General features: G+C 47.0%; 1 protein-coding gene across 8 annotated transcripts in view; it reads right to left on the bottom strand.

The window, feature by feature from the left end:
* LOC144755958 (signal transducer and activator of transcription 5B) overlaps positions 1 to 23463 on the bottom strand; it is a 1707375-nt gene that overhangs the window by 434930 nt on the left and 1248982 nt on the right. For all 8 annotated transcript variants that reach the window (XM_078645393.1, XM_078645400.1, XM_078645396.1 and 5 more), the window contains one exon: positions 11090 to 11241. In XM_078645393.1, coding sequence (XP_078501519.1) covers positions 11090 to 11241 — 152 coding nt within the window. The remainder of the gene's footprint in view (positions 1 to 11089; positions 11242 to 23463) is intronic.

Below are 23463 nucleotides of genomic sequence, written 5' to 3'. Positions count from 1 at the left end.
AACACACATCTTTTTATTTTCCTTTAGATTTGTGGAGTCGAATTGAATTATTACAAGAAGATGAGATGATATTCTCATACCTTCTATTTTGGCGAGTTGCCTTTCAGGTGATTAATAGTATTGGTGGGCGACTTGATGATGTTAGATTTAGCTTAAGGATATTTACTATTTAATACTGTAGCTGATTATGACAGAGTCTTTGGATTAATATTGCTTCTAGATTTTATGGTGATTGAAGAACCGCTGATTCATATGGATTATCAAGTAAAAAGTGTATATTATGGAAGAGAATAATAAGGATGGTAGGTGGTTGTTGCCTCCTAACTGCTTTGATTTACTATCTTCTGTATAACAACTCTAATTTGAATTTCTAACATTACTTCCATACTTGGCATATTTGGTTTTACGCCTGTTACACATACTTTTGGTGATTTTAGTTGGAATTTGGTCTTGGTTGCTTCTTTCCTATACTGTGTAACTCTCTTCTAATGACACCGGGTGGTGTGAGCGTGTATCCCTTAATTTTAGATAATTAGTAAATGATACTACATTACGTTGTGATATCTTAATGATGGTTTTACTTTGGCTTCTATATTGTCATTTGGGTTGCAACCCTGAAGAAGTCGTAAGTCAACGTACTGACTAGACGAAACACGTGTTGGCTGCAGTTTCTATGTGAATCGGATTTTGATCTATTGAAGAAAAATTAAACTTGGACATTGTCAATTGAAACACAAAGACTGGAGAACTGCTGTTCTTAAAGTACTACTTGGAGTGCTCGGAAGAACCTCTTTTTGTTATATTTTAAATCACCAGTTGGTGGTTTAAGTTTGGGGTTGTGGTAACCGACCCGGTTTCCTCCTGCAGCACCATTCAAGATTTGTGATATTGTGACTTACCTATATTTGCTGTGCGCTCTTTTCAAACTGTTACCCATAGTCTTGGAAACTAAATAGATGCTTCATGTTAACAAGATCTACCCAACATAGCGAGGTACTCACAAGTGCTGCACCAGTGAGTAAGAGGGTATGGCCATGAATAAAAGTAAGAGACTGTTATCTCATAGACATGTTGACACAATCTGTCAATATCCCAGTGTAAGAGCTTCTCTCATCACAGCAAGCCACTGCCTCGGACGTTGGATCAGACGAGCTAGCGCTACTAGATAGAGCATTCGGGAGAGGAGTTGGCCTAATGGCTGAGTCTCGGCCATAACGCTGAACATCCTGTGATTGTGGGCAAATTACTTAATCTCCCTGTGCCTAACATAAATTAATGTGTCCATCTGTAATGCAACTGGTGCTATGTAAAGCGCTCTGATACCCATCGGGTCAAGTTCGCGCTATATAAAACTCTGTAAAATATTTTTTTTTAAAAAGGCTTGGTAGGTGAAGAGTATTACATGGCTTTAATCATACCCTAGTATTGTGTATGTCTGCTTATTTTTGTGTGTCTGCCTGTTTTTGTAAGAAAAAAGTCAGAGAAAGGGAATCCAGACACTCTCAGGAGGTATTTTAAAGAAAATGGGTGGCACTTTGTACATGTCTGCTCAGCGACAAAGATTAATAAATAACGTAAAAGGGAGGGTGGGTGGATCTGTGGGTTAGTGAGTGGATGAGTGAGTGGATGGATGTGTGAGCAAGGGTGGATGTATAGCTGGATGGAAGGATGAATAGATGGAAGGATGAAAAGATGGATGGATAAAAGCATGCATGGGTGAAAGAGGGTGGATGATTGGATAAAAGGGCGGATGATGAGTGGATAAGTGAAGGATTGGATGAATGAAAAGTAGAGAGGAAGGATGAAAGAGGGATGGATGAGTGAAAGGAGGGATTGAGTGAATGGGGGAATGGAATAAAGGAGTGAAAGGGTTGATGGATGTATGAGCGAAAGAGTTGATGGATGAGGGAAAGGGTGAATAAAGAGATGAATGAGTGATAGGACGAATGGATAGATTTGGAGATGGATAGGTTTGCATATGAAGGGTGGATAGACAGAATAGTGAAAAACTGAATGATTGACAAAAGACTGAATAAAGGATAGAATGTAAAGGTTAAATGGTGGACATCAGCAGGTAAATGGTAGGATGAAAGGATGAATGGATAGATCGATGGAAGAGACAAGAGATATCTTCTGGGGAGGGTCATAAGGAGTTGCTTCATTTGCTTGGTGCCATAAGAGCTTTGGTTCAACGTGGGGGTATTTTCTGTTTCTTTTACTCACGTGCTCAAAAATATATAGTATTGTGCTAAACAGTAATTAACAGTATGACTTTAAGAAGGTGCAACTATTGCAAAAAAAGTAAATGTTAACATATCACATTTCTCTTTCGTTTTGTGTAATGAGTTAACCTGCTTTGTTTATATAAACACATTTCTCATGTGTTTTGGTATGTGCTGCAGGTAATATAGAAGTTGTTAAGTATCATCATGTCTTGCCCTTAACTCCGCCCCTAGCCCCGCCCCCCCATTACACCTCTAGCTCATTTTAATGAGTACCTGCACTTATTTTTTCCCATTTAAAGCACGGGGGAGGGGGCACCCCATCCCCCAGCCACTATGGCCCTACAGAATCCATCCCCAGGGCTTTTTCCTTTCTTAAGGGGAGGAGGGGGCTAATTGTACATTACATATTCCCCTTCTCTTCATTGCACTGTATTCATTTTATAGAAATGTTTCACTACACTTTTTGACCGCATTCACTGATACACCTGTTCCCCTATTCCCACTATGAAAGAGAGGATTGATGTGTCCAACAGTGCATTCATGCAGGAGTTAATGGGTCACTATTTCATTTGATACATCTATGGTACCAAAGGACCTCTGGTCACTTCCCACGCCTCCTCCCGGTTGCCCGTGACTGCCCCACTGCTGCTGCTGCTGCTGAGGGCTCGCCGCTGGTGTGCCCCTGGTACCTGTTATTGCTGCCCTTTTTCCCCCCATTCCTGGCTGTTTATTTTTGTCTTATTGTTCCTTCTGGTACTGTATTGTTGCTCAGTTTCTTCCCCATTCCTGGCTGTTTATTTTTGTTTTACTGTTCCTCTGATTGCCGTTCCTTTTGCGCCCTTGCCCCCCCTCCGCCGCTGCTCCCCTGCGGCCCCGCCCCCCCATTTGCCTTCTGTGCCCCGTGCCCTCGTCCATTGGTCGCCCCACTCCCACCTCCCAGCTGCTCCTCCCTCCCACTTCGCCTCTTATGGAGGGCGCCGCGCGGAAGCCTGGGACGTCTCCTGGTGGCCCACGTCGCTAGGCACACCCCAGGAACCCACCGACCACGCACGCCACCTGGGCTCCTCCCTCTCCATGACCAAGTAAGTCAACGCCGTCTCTGCATCCTGCTTCAACACCCTCCGAATGCTCCACAGGATTTTCAAGTGGATCCCTCCAGACACGAGAAAAAAGTCATCTCAGGAACAACAGCCAAGCTCCTGAGACGACTACAACGAATCCAGAACGCCTCAGCACGACTGATCCTCGAGGTCCCCCGGTGCAGCCACATCACACCCCACCTGAGAGGCCTGCACTGGCTCCCAGTCAACAAGAGGATCACCTTCAAACTCCTCATCCTCGCACACAAAGCGCTACACAACATTGAACCATCATACCTCAACAACCGACTCAGCTTCCACACCCCCACCCGCAACCTCCGCTCTGCCACCCTCGCCCTCGCCACAGTTCCTCGTGTCCTGAAAACCACCGCCGGCAGCAGATCCTTCTCCTACTTTGCCGCCAAGACCTGGAACGATCTCCCTGCCAGCCTACGACAGACCCACGACCTGCTGGCCTTCAGAAGACTTCTCAAGAACTGGCTCTTCGATCAGTAGCAGCCCCCCCACTCCCCAGCCTTGAGACCCTCATGGGTATATAGCGCGCTTTATAAATGCATGATTGATCTATAATTTTTATTCACCAAGGTTTTTATCTAGTAGCGTTTATGTTAACGTGGGGTACATTACCCTTGATTGGTAGTGACAACACTTATGTAATTATATGAACAAAACTTACAACAACCAGCTATTGGGGTACATTCCCCGTGACGTGTATCCGATTAGGGGCAATGTGACCATATTAATCATGCTGGTAATCTGTGCTCAATTGCGTAATGAGATGAGATCGTGTGATCCTCTTATGAATATATATTGAAAATGCAATCTGGGTAATACTGTCACTTCTTTTCATGAAATAATATTTGGATAACATTGCCTTTTTGGATCTCAGTTTCACTTGAATTTCTGTTGGGAATCACTGTGTAAATCCCGCTATTTAGAGGAGAATTATTTGAGTATACATGGCTATGCGGCAGTTCCGTGATTGGCAGTCCGCTGGTCTATGTGTTTTTTCTATGTCGACTTGGAACGCAGACAATGCCCATTTTATTTTTACTCTTATTGTGCAAATATAAATCCAGTAATGACATGATAATAATAGAATGTATATACATGTTTTGTATACCTGATTTAATGAATTTAAATGTAAATATATTACGAGTGATGAAATGCAGTTTGTCTTTTGTTTTCATGCACCTTGACCCGTATTTTTATGGGAAGTTGGTCATCAAATTTGAAAAAGGCATTGCCGAAACGCTTTGTGGGCACAAAAAAGTTTAATTGTGCTATCCTTTGGAGTTTTGGAATCATAACGATCTTTGAAAAAAAACACACTCTCTCTCTCTCTCCCTCTCTATCCCTCTCTCCCCCCTTCCCTCCACCCCCGCTCTCTCTCTCTCTCTCATTCACTCCTCAAAAAGGTATCCTACCACCCATAATACTCCATTTAGACCGGTTTCTTCAGGAAAAAGAACAAACTAAAGAACAAGTTACTTACCTTCGGTAACGCTTTTTCTGGTGGATACAGTATCTGCCTGTGGATTCCTCACCTTGTGAATATCCCCCTGCGTCAGCAACATTCGGAAATTCTTTTTATAGCTTTGCGCCGACGTGGAACGACGTTACAGAAGCACGGCATCGTGCGCGGCTCCGCTGACATCACCGACACCATAATAGACCCACGTCGGCGTGATAACATCAGTTCCGCCCTTTTTTCCATGCCTTCAAGGCACACGGACGGATCAACAACAGTAGATATACAGACAATATACACAGTACCAAATAATCAAAATAACACACACACACAGTGTGCAACCAAAGCAGGAATGCAAAACATTAATACATTTCCTTTAACAATAAAATATCTACAATACAGTAAACCAGGTATAGAAGAGTGGACAACGGGGAGGAGGGTGGGTCAGTGAGGAATCCACATGCAGATACTGTATCCACCTGAAAAAGAGTTACCGAAGGTAAGTAACCTGTTCTTCTGATAAATACATCTGCCAGTGGATTCCTCACCTTGTGAATAGAGTCCCACAGCAGTCCCCACTTCCGGAGGAGGGTGTCCACTCTCCTAAACCAGAAAATCCTGGAGGACAGAACGCGCAAAGTGGCCGTCCCTCCTCACTTCGGTATCTAAGCAGTAATGCTTTGCGAAAGTGTGGATGGAGGCCCAAGTCGCAGCTCTACAAATGTCCTCAACAGGTACACCCCTAGACAAAGCAGATGTAGCAGACCTTGCTCTAGTAGAGTGAGCTCCTAAACCTTCAGGAGGCTCCTTATGCGCCAGAGAGTAGCATATCTTGATGCACAAGTTCAGGTTGCCCAGTTAAATCTCCAGGCATGAAGGTGTAAGGTCTGGAGGTGGGGGTGTAGAACCTGCCCCTACATCTGAGAGAGGAGATCTGCCCTGAGAGGGAGACGGAGGGCCGGGCACGAGGAGAGGTGGAGAAGATCTGTGTACCACACCCTTCTTGGCCAATCGGGGTGATCAATATGACTTGAGCCTGGTCTTGACGTATCTTCCTCAGAACCCGAGGAATAAAGAATATGGGAGGAAACTCGTAAAGGAGTCTTGAGTCCCAACTGAACTGAAATGCGCCCCCCAAAGCTCCCTGCATCGGATACTGGAGACTGCAGAATGACGGGCAGTGAGCATTCTCGTGAGTGGCAAACAGGTCCACCCAAGGAGTCTCCCCACGTCCGATAGACGTGAGGAACCACCTCCGGATGAAGCCTCCACTCGTGATCGGCTGAAAACTGCCGACTGAGACGGTCTGCACGCACGTTCAGAACCTCGGCCAGATGATTTGCCATCAGACAGATCTGGTGGTCCTGAACCCAAGACCAGAGACGCAGAGCTTCTCTGCAAAGGCACTGCGACCCCACTCCTCCCTGCTTGTTAACATACCACATCGCGGTCGTGTTGTCCGTCAGGACCTGAACCAACTGACCACGAAGGGAAGGCCTTGAGCGTTAAACGTATCGCCCGCAATTCTAGAAGGTTGATGTGAAGCAATCTTTCCTCTGGAGACCAAAGACCCTTGACCTCCAGATCCCCCAGATGAGCATCCCACCCTAGAGTGGATGCATCCGTTATGACTGTGGCCACCGATGGAGGCAGCTGAAAAGGCTGTCCTTGAGACAGATTGCCTTCCACGCCCCACCAAGTCAGATCCGCCGCAGCTTCTCTGGAGATCCTCACAGACTCCCTGAGATCTCCGTTGTTCTGATACCACTGCCTGCGGAGGCATCACTGGAGTGCCCTCATGTGCCAGCGTGCATGGTTGACCAACAGAATGCATGTAGCCATCAGACCGAGCAGACGGAGGACCTTCAGGACTGGAACGACCGCTCCATTGTAAAATAAAGGAATCATTTCCTGTATGTCGCGAATCCTTTGAAGAGGAGGGAATGCCCGACACACAGTTGTATCCAGTACAGCACCTATGAACAGGTTGCGCTGGGAGGGCACCAGGTGAGATTTGGGCACATTTATCGAAAAACCCAACCTGTACAACAGTTGAGTTGTGCATTGCAGATGATGGAGCACCTTCTCTGGAGATTCCGCTTTGATCATCCAATCGTCCAGATAAGGGAATACTGGAATCCCTGACTTTCTGAGATGGACCGCCACCACCGCCATCACCTTGGTGAAGACTCGAGACGCAGTAGTAAGACCAAACGGAAGGACCGCAAACTAGTAGTGTTGCGAACCCACCGTGAAACGGAGATACTTCCTGTGCGATTTCAGGATGGGGATGTGGAAATAAGCATCCTGTAAGTCGATTGACACCATCCAATCTTCTTCCAGCAGCGCCTGAAGAACTTGCGCAAGGGTGAGCATTTTGAACTTCTCCTGTTTCAGATACAAATTCAAGATCCTGAGGTCCAGGATTGGACGAAGCCTGCCATCCTTCTTAGGAATCAGGAAATATCAGGAGTAGCATCCCTGGCCCCATTCCTGCTCCGGAACCACCTCTATGGCGCCTTTTCTCAGCAAAGCCAGAACTTCCTCCTGCAGGAGAAGTAGGTGGTCCTCGGAACAAAAACCTTGACAAGGAGGGTAGTTTGGAGGGAACTCCCGAAAGGGAAGAGCATACCCCTTCTCCACGAGATTGAGAACCCAAAGGTCCGATGTGACCGATTCCCAATCTCGTAGAAAATAGGTAAGTTGAGACCCCACAGGACCTGCATGATCTGGAATGGCGGATCTAGGGCTGCTTTGCTGATGTTGGAGGGGGGTGGGAAGAGGAGGAAGTTGAGGAGGAGGAAGCTTGACGTCCTCGAGGACGAGCTCTCGGTCTACCCCTGTAGGATTTGTATAGTGGATTTTGCTGTTGCTGCTGCTGTTGCGGCTGTTTGTAGGCACGAAAGGAGGACCTTCCGAATCCCCTATATCTCTTGCCTACAGTTCCCCTGGATTGCAAACACAAGGACCAGGCCGTAGCTCTGCTGTCCTTGAATCTCTCCAATGCAGTATCAGCCTTTTTACCAAAAAGGCCCGAACCATCGAAGGGTAGATCCATTAAGGCCGCCTGGACATCTGCTGAAAATTCGGAGGACTTCAACCAGGCCGCTCTTCTGGTGGCAACCGAAGATCCCATCACTCTCGCCACCGAGTCAGCAGTGTCTAACCCACTCTGGATAACCTGCCGAGCAGCAGCCTGAGTATTAACCAGCACCTCATTGACATTTTTTCTATCCTCCTCCGGAATCTTAGGAGCCAGCTGTTTGAGAGAATCCATCAAAGCATGGATATAGCGTCCCAGCAGACATGTTGCATTTGTCGATTTGAGAGCCATACTCAGCTTGGTCCTGCTTTTTTGACTCCTTGTCCCCAGGCACTTGAGGAAAAGCACCTGCAGATTTTTTGGAGCAGGCAGTCTGCACAACCAAGCTCTCTGGCAAAGGGTGTGAAGATAAAAAGTCTGGGTCACCAGGAGCCACCCTATACATTCTAGCAACAGCCTTTGAAACAGCAGGAGCTGTAGGAGGTCTTTTCCACACTTCTAAAATTTGCTCCGCCAAAGCATCATTGAAAGGAAGCATGGGCTCCACAATAGAGGTTGGCTAATGGAGAACTTCTGTCAAAATGATCGACTTGAACTCTGCAGTTGGAAGAGTTAAATTCATTAAATCCGCCGCATTGCTGAGACTGCTCCAGTCCACTAGCCTCCCTTAGATCGTCAAAGAAGTCCTCTGAATCCTGCAGCTCACCCTCTTCCATTTCAGCCTCTCGGTACCTTTGCTCCTCCAGGAGTCACTGGGCTTCACGCCTCGACCTCTCCTTCGGGAATGGAGTCGGCGGATCCGGAATCGACTCCGACAGAGCCGGCGTCGAGTTCGGAGCCGGAGGACCAGGCCGTTGTTCTCAAGGTCGGGCCGCATTCGGAGCCGGTGAAGAGGGCATCGGCGTCGAAGGCTTCAACGACGAAGGCTTCTGCGGCGCGGAGAAATGCCAAGGCGGCGTCGGAGCCGGCATAAATGGCATGAAGGGCGCAGGAGTATAGGTCTGGTGAACCCCAGATTAAAAGCCATTGGACCCATGGGACCAACTGGTGCTCCAGAGGGGTACATAGCTCTGGAATAGACTCCATACATCGCGTTCAAAAACTGAGTAGGGTCTTGTCCTGGAGCTGGAAAAGGAGGGTAAGAACCCACAGGCTGCTCTCGAGGAACCGGAGTCATCTCGACCTCTACCACGGGTTGGTGCTCCGGGGTCGCCGAACCCTCTGGCAACGAGCCTCTTCTTCCTCCCGAGCCGGTGAATGAGAAGGAACCGGAGAAGGATTCGACACCGGAGCCGGTGAATGCTCCGGCGACTCCACAGGCGAAGCCTCGCCCTCCGGATCCTGAACTTCTGGAGAAGGAGAAATTTCATCTTTACAATGTCTTCTCACCGGCGACTTCGGCCTCGAATCCGACTCCTTACCAGAATGATGTTGTTACCCATGCTTTCTTTTCTTGTGCTTCTTCTTAGCTGATCTTGAAGCATGCCCCGAAGACGACCTCAAGTGCGACTTCGAACCAGACCTCGACCGTCGAGACCGCGACCTCGAGCTCTTCCCGTCCTTCTTGTTTTTCAGCTTAGCAACCAGGAGCTTCGGCTCTCTCACGAAGGGCCTTGGGATTCATCTTCTTACAAGAAGAACACCCTTGAACATCATGGTCCGAGCTCAGGCACCAAACGCAGTCCTCATGCGGGTCAGTAATCAACATCATCTTACCGCATTCACCACACAGCTTGAATCCAGTCTTTTTCGAAGACATGTCGACTGTAAAGAACATGAAACTCGATAACCAACAAACAGTAACAAAGTTACTATCAAGCTACAGAGGATCCCTCGAAAACCGTTAGCGTCGACGACGCGGAAAAAAGGGAACTGATGTCATCACGCCGACATGGGCCTATTATGTGTTCGGTGACGTCAACGGAGCCGCGCGTGATGCCTTGCTTCTGTGACGTCGGCGCAAAGCTACAAAAAAATTCCGAATGTTGCTGACACAGGGGGATATTCCCAAGGTGAGGAATCCACTGGCAGATGTATCCATCAGAAAGTGTTGATTATGCACCGTCACACACCCTATTGGTGTCATGCTTCAACAATCCGGTATCACCTTGTCCCTATAAACCGGGCAGGACTCTTTAAAGAGCACTGGTAGGGGAATTATGGAGCGCACCTTCCAGGAGCATTGACTAATAAATGAGCGCCTCATGTTGCCCACTTATTATTATTTTTTCCCCCTCATTTAAAAATGTATGTGTTTACCCAGGGCACCCACATTACAATTTTTTTATCGGGGGTCCATGGGGTGTGAGAGTGAGGGCCCCTAGGGCACCTGTGGCTCCTGGCGAACACCGAGCCGGCAATTAATTATAAAAAAAGAATGTTGGTAGGGAGGCGTGTGGCTCTCCTCCTCTGGGGCCATGGTCATTTATTTACTCAATCTGGCAGAAGCATTTTTAAAGCTCCTGCTATGGGAGCAGACAAATGTTTGTTTGTGCTCTAGCGGGCAGGGAAAAAGTGTCCGAGGGTGGAAACCCCAGGACACCTCAGTGAAGCCGGCCCTGGGGGATGGGGTCCCTGTGGCTTTTCAAAGCTCGGGAAAGGGATGCTGCGCGCTCCCCTTGCCCCTTAAAATGACAGTGGATGGGGCCCCAGGGCATTTCAATATATTATGTTGTTCATACTAATAACTTCTAACTTCCACCAATGCGAGTGTGGAAATCAATCATGTTTTTAATTTTTGTAAGTATTTCCCATTTTTTGACTCTGCTGTAAAGAAGCAACATATTATAGGTTTAGGTATCAACTCCTTTTCACAAACAGAAAAATTACAGATGGACAAAGAACTCTCAGAAACATAGTTGGGGAACTGTCTTGTTTGCCTTCAAGCTTAACATTTAACTACTTTTGTATATTTTATTAACCTATACACCCAGCTCCTTGCCCAGATTTTCTTAAAGTGCCTTAAAATAGTGGAAAATGTTGCATACTTCAACGTACTGAAAATCATTTTCAAAAAGCCCCAAAAACACATTAATCCAGTATTACATTTATAGCCGTCATAACATCACGGTTGTGGTTTTTCAAGTCCTAAGGAAATAAAACAGTAATGGTTTTGCAGTAACCACAATATTCAGAAACATCCTACCATTACGTGTGAAATGTAAATAGAGAAATAACACTTGTCCATAAGTAGTTGAAACTTAGGTTACAAAATGCATGGCCAAAATTGTAACTTCTAGTAAACACATACCAAGATTGAAGCACGTCCAAGCTTCCTTCTGGAGGTCCACCATTCCCTGCGAGCTGCTGACGCCGTTTCCATTGGATCAGCTCATCGTCTGAGATTATAGTCTGTTGTTTTCGTAGGAGCTGTAACGTCTTCTGGTGCTTTTCTGATAAGTCCTGAAAAAACCACCACAGTTAATGACCAATCAACTTTAGCTAGTCCTTCAAGATTTTTATGATTATCAATGGCCAACAATGGTAATCTTGTAAAACAGAGCATGTTCAGACGGGAGAATGTGCTTATTAAAGTGTATGTATTTAAAATGCGTAAAATGTTTATGAAAAGAAGCAACAAGTCAGACATATTCCACAATGCATTCCTTTCCAACATGCAAGGCTAATATTGGAAATTACAGACACATCATAATCACCAGATATTACCATAACACTGTGCAATACCGAACTTTATTACCCAAGTGTATATTCTCAATTCCTACAGTCATGTCCATCTCACAATATTGCCAGTCTATAATTAGAATCGCATATGGATCTTTAAATTCTGCTCATGTCTGTTTACAATGTAAAATCTGCAAATTAATTAATGGAAAATACTGGAGATGGATGGTGTTTTTCTATCGATGAAGTGTGAATCAATGAAGTACACTGTAGAGATAACTACTGAGTATACAACAGCCTTTTCAGCAAAAAAGCAGGCCAAGAAATTTCGGATAGGGACCACTGTGGACTAAGGACTTATTCCTCACAATTTGAGGGGACATATACCTCCTGGATGAAGACCATGACATGGTTCTCATCCTCTCTGAGATATTGGCAGCTTTCATAGATATAAACCATCAATTCATCCTAAACTGTGCCTAAACAACTGCAAATACATTTAACCTTCAAGGGGCTCATACTTTGCGTAAGGCACAGAGCAACCAAGGCACTTCAAAAGTATCTGCAAGGACCCAAATTTCCATCCGAATTTAGACCATATTAAAACAGACACAGGTTCTACCACCAGCAAATTAGACAAAGCAAAAACCATCACCAATTACCACTTGGCCGTTCAACAAGTCAACAAAACTACTGAGAAACCTTTACAAAATATTTGAGCTAAAAAACAGTCCCAGAAATGTATCCTTCACACAGTGAGACATCACATTCTACTGTTAAACAAATCTCTATCAACACACACAACATCTAGTAAAGATATTTGAATACCCAGGACCAATGCTAGGCATCAATGCAAAAGTCGCACACCAGATGCTAATACCGGATCGTCAGCATTTCGAATGTTCTACTCAAGGATGCATGACAGTACAGATGTCAACACCCCGGTCTGTACAGCACACATGGTTTGTATAGTAGAGAGGATGAAGGGATTTTATTCCACCAACATGATGAGCCAATGTCTCTTTCTTCAGAAAAAAGTGTCACTGGGAGTATTAGAGAACAAGCATTAGCAATGCAATCGGTCTCGCCTTTGGGACATTATATGTATTTAGCTATTCAGCACATAGACACCACAGAGACACCATCCGCATCACGACCAACACCGACGACACCCTAACCACCGCCGAACACCTGCACTTCCAGATCCACACCGACCCGAGGACCACCATCAGAGGCACCCTGATCTACCGACCCCCGGGACCACGCACACGATTCAGCAAGGACATCGCCGACTTCATCAGCCCGCATGCCCTCCCCTCCGCCGACTACATCCTCCTGGGGGACCTCAACTTCCACCTGGAGAACAACAGCGACCGCAACACCATCACCCTGCTCGACAACCTCGCCAACCTCGGACTCAAGCAGCTGGTGTCCACCCCCACCCACCTCGCCGGACACACACTCGACGCCGTCTTCTCATCCAGCAAAGACATCGCCTTCAGCCACGCAACAGGACTCCACTGGACGGACCACAGCTGCGTCCACTTCACCTTCAAAAGAACGACGATCCACCACCACCAGCAACAGGTTGCCCGAAGAAGCTGGAACAAGATCACAGCCGACCAAGCTCGCCGCCTCCCTGAGCCAGCACCCCCCTGCCGGCTCAGCGAACCCCAGCCAGGCCGCCGACAACCTCACGAAGTGGATCAGCAACTGCGCGGACGAACTCGCCCCTCTGAGGACCCCGCCCAGCAGACCCGGCAGCAGAAAAACCCCATGGTTCACCGACGAACTCAAGAGCTCCAAGAAGAACTGCAGAGCCCTCGTGAAAGTATGGAGAAGGGAACCAACAATGGACAACATGACCACCCTCAAGCTCGCCACCCGGAAACACCACCAACTGATCCGCGCCACCAAGAAAAATGCATACAAGGACCGGTTGGACAACAACGCACACAACTGCAAGGAACTCTTCAACATCGTGAAAGAGCTCTCCAACCCCAACGCCGGAAACAACGACATCACCCCGTCGCAAGACCTCTGCAACTCCCTCGCCTCCTACTTCCACAACAAGATCGCGGACATACACAACAGCTTCAGCATCCAACCGACGCACGCCACGACCGCAGCAACGCCACCCACCACCACCCTCCGCGCCTGGACTCCGATCAGCACCGAAGACACCATCTGCACAATGAACTCCGTCCACTCCGGATCTCCGACCGACCCCTGCCCTCACCACGTCTTCAACAAGGCCGACGCTGTCATCGCACCCCACCTGCGGGACATTATCAACACCTCCTTCGACACCGCCACCTTCCCGGAGAGCTGGAAGCACGCAGAACTCAGCGCTCTACTCAAGAAACCTACAGCGGACCCCACCGAACTCAAGAATTACCGTCCCATCTCGCTCCTCCCGTTCCCAGCCAAAGTCATCGAAAAGACCGTCAACAAACAGCTGGCCGCCTTCCTCGAGACAAATGGATCCCTCGACCCCTCACAGTCTGGCTTCCGAGCCAACCACAGCACCGAGACCGCCCTCATCGCTGCCACCGATGACATCCGAGCCCTGATGGACAACGGAGAAACAGCGGCCCTCATCCTCCTAGACCTCTCCGCGGCATTCGACACTGTCTGCCACCGCACCCTAGTGCAGCGCCTCGGCAACATCGGAATCCAGGAGAAGGCGCTGGAATGGATCACCTCCTTCCTCGACGGAAGAACACAGAGAGTCCGCCTACCACCGTACAAGTCAGAGGCCACCGAAGTCATCTGTGGCGTCCCTCAAGGATCCTCGTTGAGTCCCACCCTCTTCAACGTCTACATGAGCCCCCTCGCGGCCATCGCACGCCAACACAACCTCAACATAATCTCCTACGCCGACGACACCCAGCTGATCCTCTCCCTCACCAACGACCCCGCCGCCGCCAGAGCCAACCTGCACGAAGGGATGAGAGATGTAGCCGAGTGGATGACGACCAGCCGCCTGAAACTGAACTCAGACAAGACGGAGGTCCTCATCCTGGGCTCCTCGCCCTCCGCCTGGGACGACTCCTGGTGGCCCCCCGCCCTGGGCTCCGCACCCAAACCGACAGACCACGCTCGCAACCTGGGCTTCATCCTGGACTCTTCCCTCTCCATGACCAGACAAGTCAACGCCGTCTCCTCGTCATGCTTCAACATCCTACGCATGCTACGGAAGATCTTCTGGTGGATCCCCACCGAGACCAGGAAGACTGTCACCCAGGCCCTCGTCACCAGCCGACTGGACTACGGCAACGCCCTCTACGCCGGAACCACCGCCAAGCTCCAGAAGAGACTCCAGCGGATCCAGAACGCTTCAGCCAGACTCATCCTCGACATCCCACGAAACAGCCACATCTCCGGACATCTGAGAGACCTGCACTGGCTCCCCGTCAACAAAAGAATCACCTTCCGGCTCCTCACCCACGCACACAATGCCCTACACGACCAAGGCCCGAGCTACCTCAACAACCGAGTCAACTTCTACGCTCCCAAGCGCCACCTCAGATCAACCAGCCACGCCCTCGCCGCCGTCCCACGCATCCGAAGAGCGACAACAGGAGGAAGGTCCTTCTCCTACCTGGCCGCCAAGACCTGGAACTCCCTCCCGACCGACCTGCGCCTGACCCAAGACCACCTCTCCTTCAGGAAGAAGCTCAAGCCCTGGCTGTTCGAGCAGTAACGGCACCCCCCTCCTAGCGCCTTGAGACCCTACGGGTGAGTAGTGCGCTCTATAAATGCCTTGATTGATTGATTGATTAGCCTGGGCGCTGAAGCATCTACTGTTCTTTAACATGGAGGGAAAGTAAGCACCAAACTGCATTTCTCACCAGGTATGGGAACACATGGAGAGAAATATTGCCTTTCAGCGGGAAGTGGTATAGTCCAAAGCTCTATTTTTAATATAAAATCAGGGCCTTCGGTGGTCATATCACTGAAAATACAAGAATTGAAAAAAGATTATGTCTATGGGTACTCGTGGAAGACAATTTCTATGGACTGAAATCTAGAGAATGCTTAAGTGTTTCTGGTATCTTACTGAGCTCTGATGGTAATTTTCTATCAAGAAAGTTAAATAGAGCCAGTTACCAGAAAAATTAAAAAAAAGAAAGTCACTCAGCAGAAAGCAATTCTGGTATTTTACTGACCTCTACTGGTCGTTTTATATCAAGACAGTTATATTGAGGTAGTTGCCCAGAAAAAAAATCCCTTAGCGGAAGCAGACAAGTCCTAAGGCTGATCTCCAGAGCCCACAAAGTACATACACATATATGTATATACTAAAATATATACAAGAGGTCTTGAATGCTGGACCTAAAAAGAGATGGGCCAACTTCATATACAAAGAGCCAATACATCCATTAGCAAAAGAAAGGCAAAAGATACAGCGTGAGTATGATGCATGGAGGCAAACATACACCCTAAAGAGAGTCAACTAAAAAATATTAAACATTAAACCATTAAAAATGTACGAATAACAAAAGAAAAAAAGAACTACAAATAAAATTGGGAAGAAAATGAGATAAATTGGAACTAAGAAATGGTGAGAGAAAGTGACAAGAAAATGAAGTGAATGAAGAATTACATTTACTTATTTATTTGAAAGTTTTATAGAGCGCGAACAAGACCCTTGCGGGTATCGGAGCGCTTTATAGTAAATTAGATTGGTTATGTCGAACATAAAAGATATGAAGGACCAAGATACATGGACATTATAGTGAAAACAAAAAGCGAATCAAACAGGATGCAGCTCAGGAGAGGCCTGGTGAGTCATGATAGTACAATAAGGATAAGTAAATCAAATACATAAACATAAACTGAACAGACAAAGAGCAGCGCAATGAGGTACGTGTAAGACATCAATTGTGCAGACAAAAAGCGAAGCAATAAAGTACGTAGCAGGGGCGGAATTGTGGAGCATGGCAATGTCCATTGTCTTAGTTAGATTGGTAAGTTTGCTGAAGGGAATGTAAGATCTCGCGGAAACATGGCACTTTGTGTTTAGGTGAATTTAGCCATCAGGATGTTTTTACTTCCAGTTTGAAGGATGAGGTGGAGAGGTTCAGTCTTGTTTCCGGGGGAGGGCATTCCAAATCCTGAGTGCCATTCCTGAAAAGGAACGTTTGTACATTTTTCTCTTGCTGAATTTTTGTGGCTTTAGGAGGAGGTTTTCCGCACTTCTTGTGGACCTTATCCTACCTGATATTGTGAGTTTTTGTGTGAGATAGCTGGGTGCATTATGATTTAAGGCCTTATGCGTCATGCATGCTATTTTCAGGTGAATTCTGGCCTCAAAGGGCAGCCAGTTTAGAGATTTTAGGTCAGGGGAGATGGGGGACCTTCTTTTCGAGCCGGTGATGAGTCTTGCTGCCGCGTTGGTAGAGGCTCTTAGTGGAGCTGTAGTGGCTTTGGGGAGACCGCATAGCGAGACACTACCATAGTCCAGCCGAGGTAGGATTAGAGCTTAAACCGCCATCTTGAAGTCATTGGCAGGTAGGAAAGGTTTCAGCTTCCTTAGTGTATTAATCTCAAAGTTTGCTCCCCTCGTTGCATTACTAATGTGTTTTTGCATATTGAGGTTGCAATCAAGAGTTATGCCCAATGATTTCGCAGAATCCACAATGGTTGGTTGGACGTTGAATGCTGTAAGGTGTTTGATCCAATTGTGCATTATGGGGACTTTGGCGGGTGGGGCAATAGGAGGAATTCAGTTTTTAAAGCATTCAATTTGAGGTGATTCTCTGCCAACCATGTTTGGGTGGTCTTAAGAGTGGTGTTAAGCGAGTTTATGTCATCAAGGGTGTTGATCTTAAGTTACAGTTGGGTATCGTCAGCGTACATATGAAATTGCACGGTGGACGATTGTAGCAGATCGGTGAGTGAATAAATTAAAAAGTGTTGGGGATAGCGAGGAACCTTGTGGGACTCCTAGTGTAACTGGAACGGGTTTGGACAGGGTGTTGATCTTGAATTTTTTAGTCCGGTTTTGCAGAAAAGAGGTAAACCAGTTAAGCACTGATCCTGAAAGACCCATTCTGTGATTCAAGAGATCTATCAAGTTCTCATGTTTGAGTGTATCGAACGCAGAGGAGAGGTCTAGTAGGATAAGCAGGCAAGTTCCGTTTTGATCAAGTATTTGTAGTGTATCATCAATTATATGTGTCATGGTTGATTCCGTGCTGTGATTTGCCCGGAAGCCGGATTGGTGTTTGGTAAGAAGGTTGAAGTGGTCAATATGTTTTGTCAGTTGGTGGCGAACACATTTTTCCAGAAGTTTGGCCAGGGTGGGAATATTGGAGATAGGACGGTAGTTGTTTAGGTCCGTGGGGTCAGCTGTGGGTTTTTTAAGGATGGGAGAGACCTGCCCCACCTTTAGGGAGTCAGGGATGCAACCTTGAAGAAGTGAACTGTTGATGATTTTGGTACAGAGAGGTAGAAGCAATGGGGTGAGTTCTTTAACCACATTTGCGGGGAGAGGGTCGGTGAGGTGATTGGCAGGCTTCAGGGCATTGAGAAATTTGCCTATAGCGTCTTCAGAATAGGTGTAAAAGGATGACCATGCCGCGTTGTTTTAAAAAAAAAACTTTGACTGGATTTGATGTGATGCACTTGGGGGTAGAGGGGAGGTTTTGGTGAGAGGGTAGGAGTGAGAAATTTGCTCAATGAGGAGATCTTTCTTGATGTTCTCAGACTTTAGATGAAAGTAGTTAGAAAAAGTTTCACATGTGGGTTGTGGGTAAGTTAGTTCTTGTGGACACGATTTCTTGCCTGGTCAAGTTGGTGGCTGAAGAAGTATGCTTTGGTGCGCTTGACCTTTCGATAGTAGGCATTTCTCTTTCTTTTTAGAGTCATGAGAAGCTTGGCAGAAGGGGCCGATCTCCAGTTGCATTCAGCAGTTCTGAGAGACCGTCTATCCTCGTTAAGAGGACCGTTGAACCATTGTTTAGAGTCTTTAGTGGAGACTCTCTTTAGTAACAGGGGAGCAAATTCGTTAATTATCGAGGTCATAGATTTGAAGTAGTGGTTGGTGAGATCATGTACGTTGGAAGACCCAACAGAAGGTAGAAGTAGATTGTGGCTTGAATCTGGTAACGTGCTAGGTTTGAGCTTTTTTAAGTCTCTTTTCCATACTTTAGGCTTTGTGTATTGGACCGAATTAAGTTTGAGTGTTTCCTCGATAAAGAAGGTAATGATATGATGGTCTGACCAGACACAGGGGGTGATCGACTCCAAAAGAGTGGAATCACAGTTAGAGATTATTAAATCCAGGGTTGCGCCTTTATCGTGTGTAGGGCTGTTGCAAATTTGGTTGAGGTCTAAGGGGTTGAGGACGTTTTTGAGACTGTTGACCACTGTATCGTTAGGGTCGTTCCAGTGGAGGTTAAAGTCACCAAGGAAAATGTGGGTGTTTTATCGACCTGTGTATGTTGTGACCATGTCCATGAGGTGTTCTGTGAAGAGGAGGTTGTCACCAGGTGGGTGATAGATGATGTGTAGCGAACAGACAGGTTTTCCATCACTGTTGATGTCGAGGCTTATGTATTCACAGGAAGGGAGTACCGAGGATATGGCTCTGTTTACGGTGATGTTGCTCCGGTGTATGCATGCAATACCTCCTCCTATCTTACCAGACCTGTCTAGTCTGATCATGTCATAGTTAGGGGGTACTAGGATGTCGATGAGAGGCGAGGAAGATTCTGTAAGCCATGTTTCAGTGAGAAATATCAGGTCCAGATCAGGAGAGGTAATGAGGTCCGCTATGTCAGTGGCGTGTTTTGAGGCCGATCTACAATTCAGGAGTGAGCATTTGAGCCGGGGTGTAGCGAGGGAAGTGGTGTGTTCCTGTATGATTGGGACTTTACAGAGATTGTTATCTATGATTCCTCTATTGTTGAGAGTAGAGGGCCTATGAGGGTTGGGGAGGATAGGAGGGATGGGCATGTGTGTGAGTGGAACGGGGGTCATAGAGACGGGTTCGTAGGAGAGCGAAGATCAATCTCAGAAATAGGGTTGTCGGTTCGCATAGAGCGAGAGAATATATTACGGGAGGGTACTGATTTCCAGAAGGGGGAGCTAGGGAGGTGAGTTGTGGGCTTGCTGGGAAAACTGGTTCTGTAGGATCTGGGGAGACCTGATTGTCTCGATAGCATCACTTTAAAAGCGTGGAGATCCTCTTTGATTAAGTGAAGCGTGGACATGATCTCATCTAATCTAGTGTCGTTATGATTGGGGTAGGAGGTGGTGAGATGAGTCTGTGTGTCTGCGGTGTGGGCTAGTTTGGTGTATGGGCTGGTGTAGGGGTGCGTGGGTTAATTTGTGCAGATGTGTGTGTGTGTGTGTGTGGGAGGGATGTTGATGTTGAAGGCTGCGTAATGGGTTGACATGCTGGTGGGCAGGGGTGTGAGGAGAGATATGAAGCGGTGGGCGTTCAGAGGGTGTGCTGATGTGTGAGAGATCACAGGGTGATCCATAAAGTGTAAGCGACTGAGCTGTGGGGGATTGTTTAGTATGTGTGAAGTCATTGCTAGGTGAGTAATGGCGAGTGGGGTAAGAGGTAGGGGGAGAGAGGAATTGGTGGGGGTTATGTTAGCGGGGTGGGGAGCTATGATGGTTTCCATAGTGGGTTCAATTGCTAAAGGGGTGCGGAAGTAGAATGGATCTTGCTATATGGGGATTGATTGGTCTGTGGGGTGTTCGGTTGAGTGTGTTATTGAGAGGGTGGGGTGGAGGGGGAGTTGGTTGCGGGAGGGGTTATGTGGGCGGTGTGAGGAGTTATGGTCATACCTGCTGGTGGGGGTGCATGTGTAGTTTTGGTCATGGTAGGGGGCGATAGGTTGAACTGGGAGGAGTCAGTGTTGGGTGTAGTATTGTGAGGGGTGGCTAGGGTTGGGGGAGAGATGATGCGGGAAGGGGTTGTATAGGAGGGGAGAGGAGCTGTGGTCATGCCTTGAGTGATTTCAGTTGCAGTGGGGGGAGCGGATGTGATCACGGCCATGATGGGCAGAGGAAGCGTGTGGTGCTTCAGTGAGGTGCTGCTAGGAGTAATAGCAGGAATAGTCTTCGGGGGAGTAGGGGTGGAGGAAGCGGTTGGGTCTGATAGGGGGGTTAGGGCGGTAGCATCTCGAGTCAAGGAGGTGGGGGAGTATTGGGAGGCAGCTTGGGGATTGTCTACTTGATCTTTAATGATGGGGAAGATGTTATCTAGGAGCTTTAAACTATGATCCGTGGCTTGGAAGAGGATAGTACCATTGTTATAAATAGTGATTGTAGCTGTTGCTTGGAGGAGTTGGGAAGGGGCAATGTAAATAGCTAGACCATGTGCAGATTCGTAAATATGGCTAGAAGTACTTTCCTCCATTGTGCTCTCCTTTCGTATGGAAGATGATGTCTATGGTTGTGTGCCCGTTGCGTGGGGAGAAGTAGGGATCAGCGAAGAGAGTTCCAGGGTGTGATTTGATAAAATTGTGTTTGAACCGTTTGGCCGAACTTTTTGTGAGGCCAGGGGGATAGATGATGTGTGTGTGAGTGCCTGTGAGTTCCATGTTATGCGTGGTCCGAAAGATGTGGATGAGAGGGTGCCAGGAGGGAAAGGGTGGCTGGGACCAGGATGAGTCCAGTTAGGGGGAACAAGGGGTAAGAGGTAGGTTAGATGAGTAGCAGTCAGAAATATGAATGTGAAAAGTTTCGAATGGGCTAGGGGACAAGGGGGTAGGATCTAAGATGATCTGAAATATGTACCTAGGGGGTGGGGTAGGTCGGGAAGGCAGAGGGGTCTTAGGTAAGAAGATAGTAAACAAGAGTAAGAAGATGATACATTTCAGTAAGTTTCAAAAGGGCTAAGGGGAACAAGGGGGTAGGATCTAAGATGACATGAAATTAAATATGCTCCTAGGGCGTCAGGTGGGTGGGGGGGTCGGGAAGGCAGAGGGGTCTAAGGTAAGACGATAATGAACAATGGTAGGAAGATAATAAACTAAGGTAAGAAGCTAATAGACAAAGAGTAGAGAAAAGAGAGGAGGGAGATGGCCGAGTGGGGTGAAAATTTGGGCAGATAGGAAGGGGGGGGGGGGGCGGTAGTCAATTAAGGGTTAAGGTATCCAGAGGCCAGAGCAATGAGGGGAGGTCAGGCTAAAATGGCTGAACTCCTAGGTAGAGAAGTACCTGAGTAGGTATGTGGTCCTCTGTTAGTTTCCATTGATGAGGAAAAAGTTAGTATAGTCCTACTTTGCTGTTAGTTATATTGTATGGAGGGCAAAGGGGGCGTACTCCTATTTTCTTGTGCATTAGATCAGGACACGGTCTATGGTCCTATTTCAGTTGTGATGAAGTTCACAAAAAGTGAATGCTGTAAAGGAGATTGAGCAGAGAGATGATGGGGGGGAAATCCTTTGCACTACGGGCCAGCGTCCATTTTCTTTTTTTGGGGGGGGAAGTGAGAATACCACTGGTTTGCTAGTGGGCAAGTAGTCGGGGGTGGAGATGTGGAGGAAGGTCAGAAAACGCCATAAACAGAGTAATGTAGACAAGAATATTTAAAGTCAGAGTAGTAAGAGTCAATAAAAGTCAATAGCACATATGTACAAAATGTAATTAATCAACTGGGAGGGATGAGGAATCTGCGTGTCCGTTTCTTTCCCCAAAGTATTCGATTAGCAATCAGCAAAAAAGGACACTTGTAACACTGCTCGACTTTCGGTTCAGTGCAAATAAGGAAACCCTCAGAGAGGTCAATGTATACTTGCGAGTAGCGGTATATTAGCTTCATCCGCCCCACATTGACACTCATGCAGTTATCATCGGGTTTTTCCTCTTGGTGTTTACTGCTAGCCTCATCCAGAGGCACCTCAAGTCTCGAGTGCAGTGTCCAGAGACAAAAGGACTTTCCCAAAAGGATTGAATAAAAATGAAAAAGAGTACCCAGAAAAATTTTTAATATTGGGAAAACTTACATTATTAAAAATTGTGAATACTCATTGGTAGACCAAGTTACGGGACTATATGGTATTACTAAAGTGGTTTTGTCGACATGTTTCAGCTCTATTGGGCCAGGCGGTCTGTAGAGCTTTCGTCAGGACTAACAGGGGGTGATACAAACAAACATATATAAAACTACTCACACGAATTGTGCGGTAATCCCACAAACTCAATACATTGTTTTGAGTATTGTATTCCTCTCAATCTAGGAAGAAATGTACACATAGAGCTATGTTAAACTTAATGCTGTGAGGCCTAGAGGGGGGTAAGTGCAGTAACATGCATAGTGCTAATATTAACACTCTTGAAAGAATCATGAGAATTTTATCATGAAAAAGAGCGTTTGTGTTTCAGGTAATAAATTGCTTTACACTGGAAAACGCTCGTGAACAAAATGGAAAGGTAAGTAGCCTGGGCTATAGATGCTTTTTTCAGGATGAGTGCAGACGCTAATAGATTTAGTGGCTCGATAGAGTCTAACACTGGTTGTCACAAGTGCTCTCGCAACCACGCATCGTTTGTCATATTACATGGTCATTCATACAATAAAAAGGTTGCCATTTCATTCGTTTTGAATATTTGCTCAGAAAAACAAATCGATATTGATAGCGTTCTCGCCAAAGTGGCGCCTTGTCTCACATTAATGTTATGGTTTCAAGGGGGTCGCTCTACGTCTAAGTATAATAGACGGCGGAGTTGAGCAAACACAGAGCGGCTGTCGCAGCATTGCAAAGTTCTTACCTGTCGTTATTACGACTTCTACTTCCTGCGGGGGTCCTTCAGACGCTACAGAGCTGGAGCGGAGACAGGGACCTCGATCAGGACCAGATAGATTAGAAAAGCTTACCTAGAAAGGAGGTCTCGAGAATATAATAAACTCCGCCATTACCCGCATGGAGTCCTTCCTCCTGCCTTGTGCTGACTCTGCCCCCGGAGTACTGGGAGCCGGGTTGTAGTTTCTTTTTATGGGAAATAGGCACTTCAGAATACATGCATTATAGACGT

The sequence above is a fragment of the Lissotriton helveticus genome, chromosome 5_1 (assembly GCF_964261635.1).
Source record: "Lissotriton helveticus chromosome 5_1, aLisHel1.1, whole genome shotgun sequence".
Taxonomy (NCBI): Eukaryota; Metazoa; Chordata; class Amphibia; order Caudata; family Salamandridae; genus Lissotriton; species Lissotriton helveticus.
The sequence above is the reverse complement of the archived record's forward strand: the minus strand, read 5'-3'. Positions and strand labels throughout refer to the sequence as shown.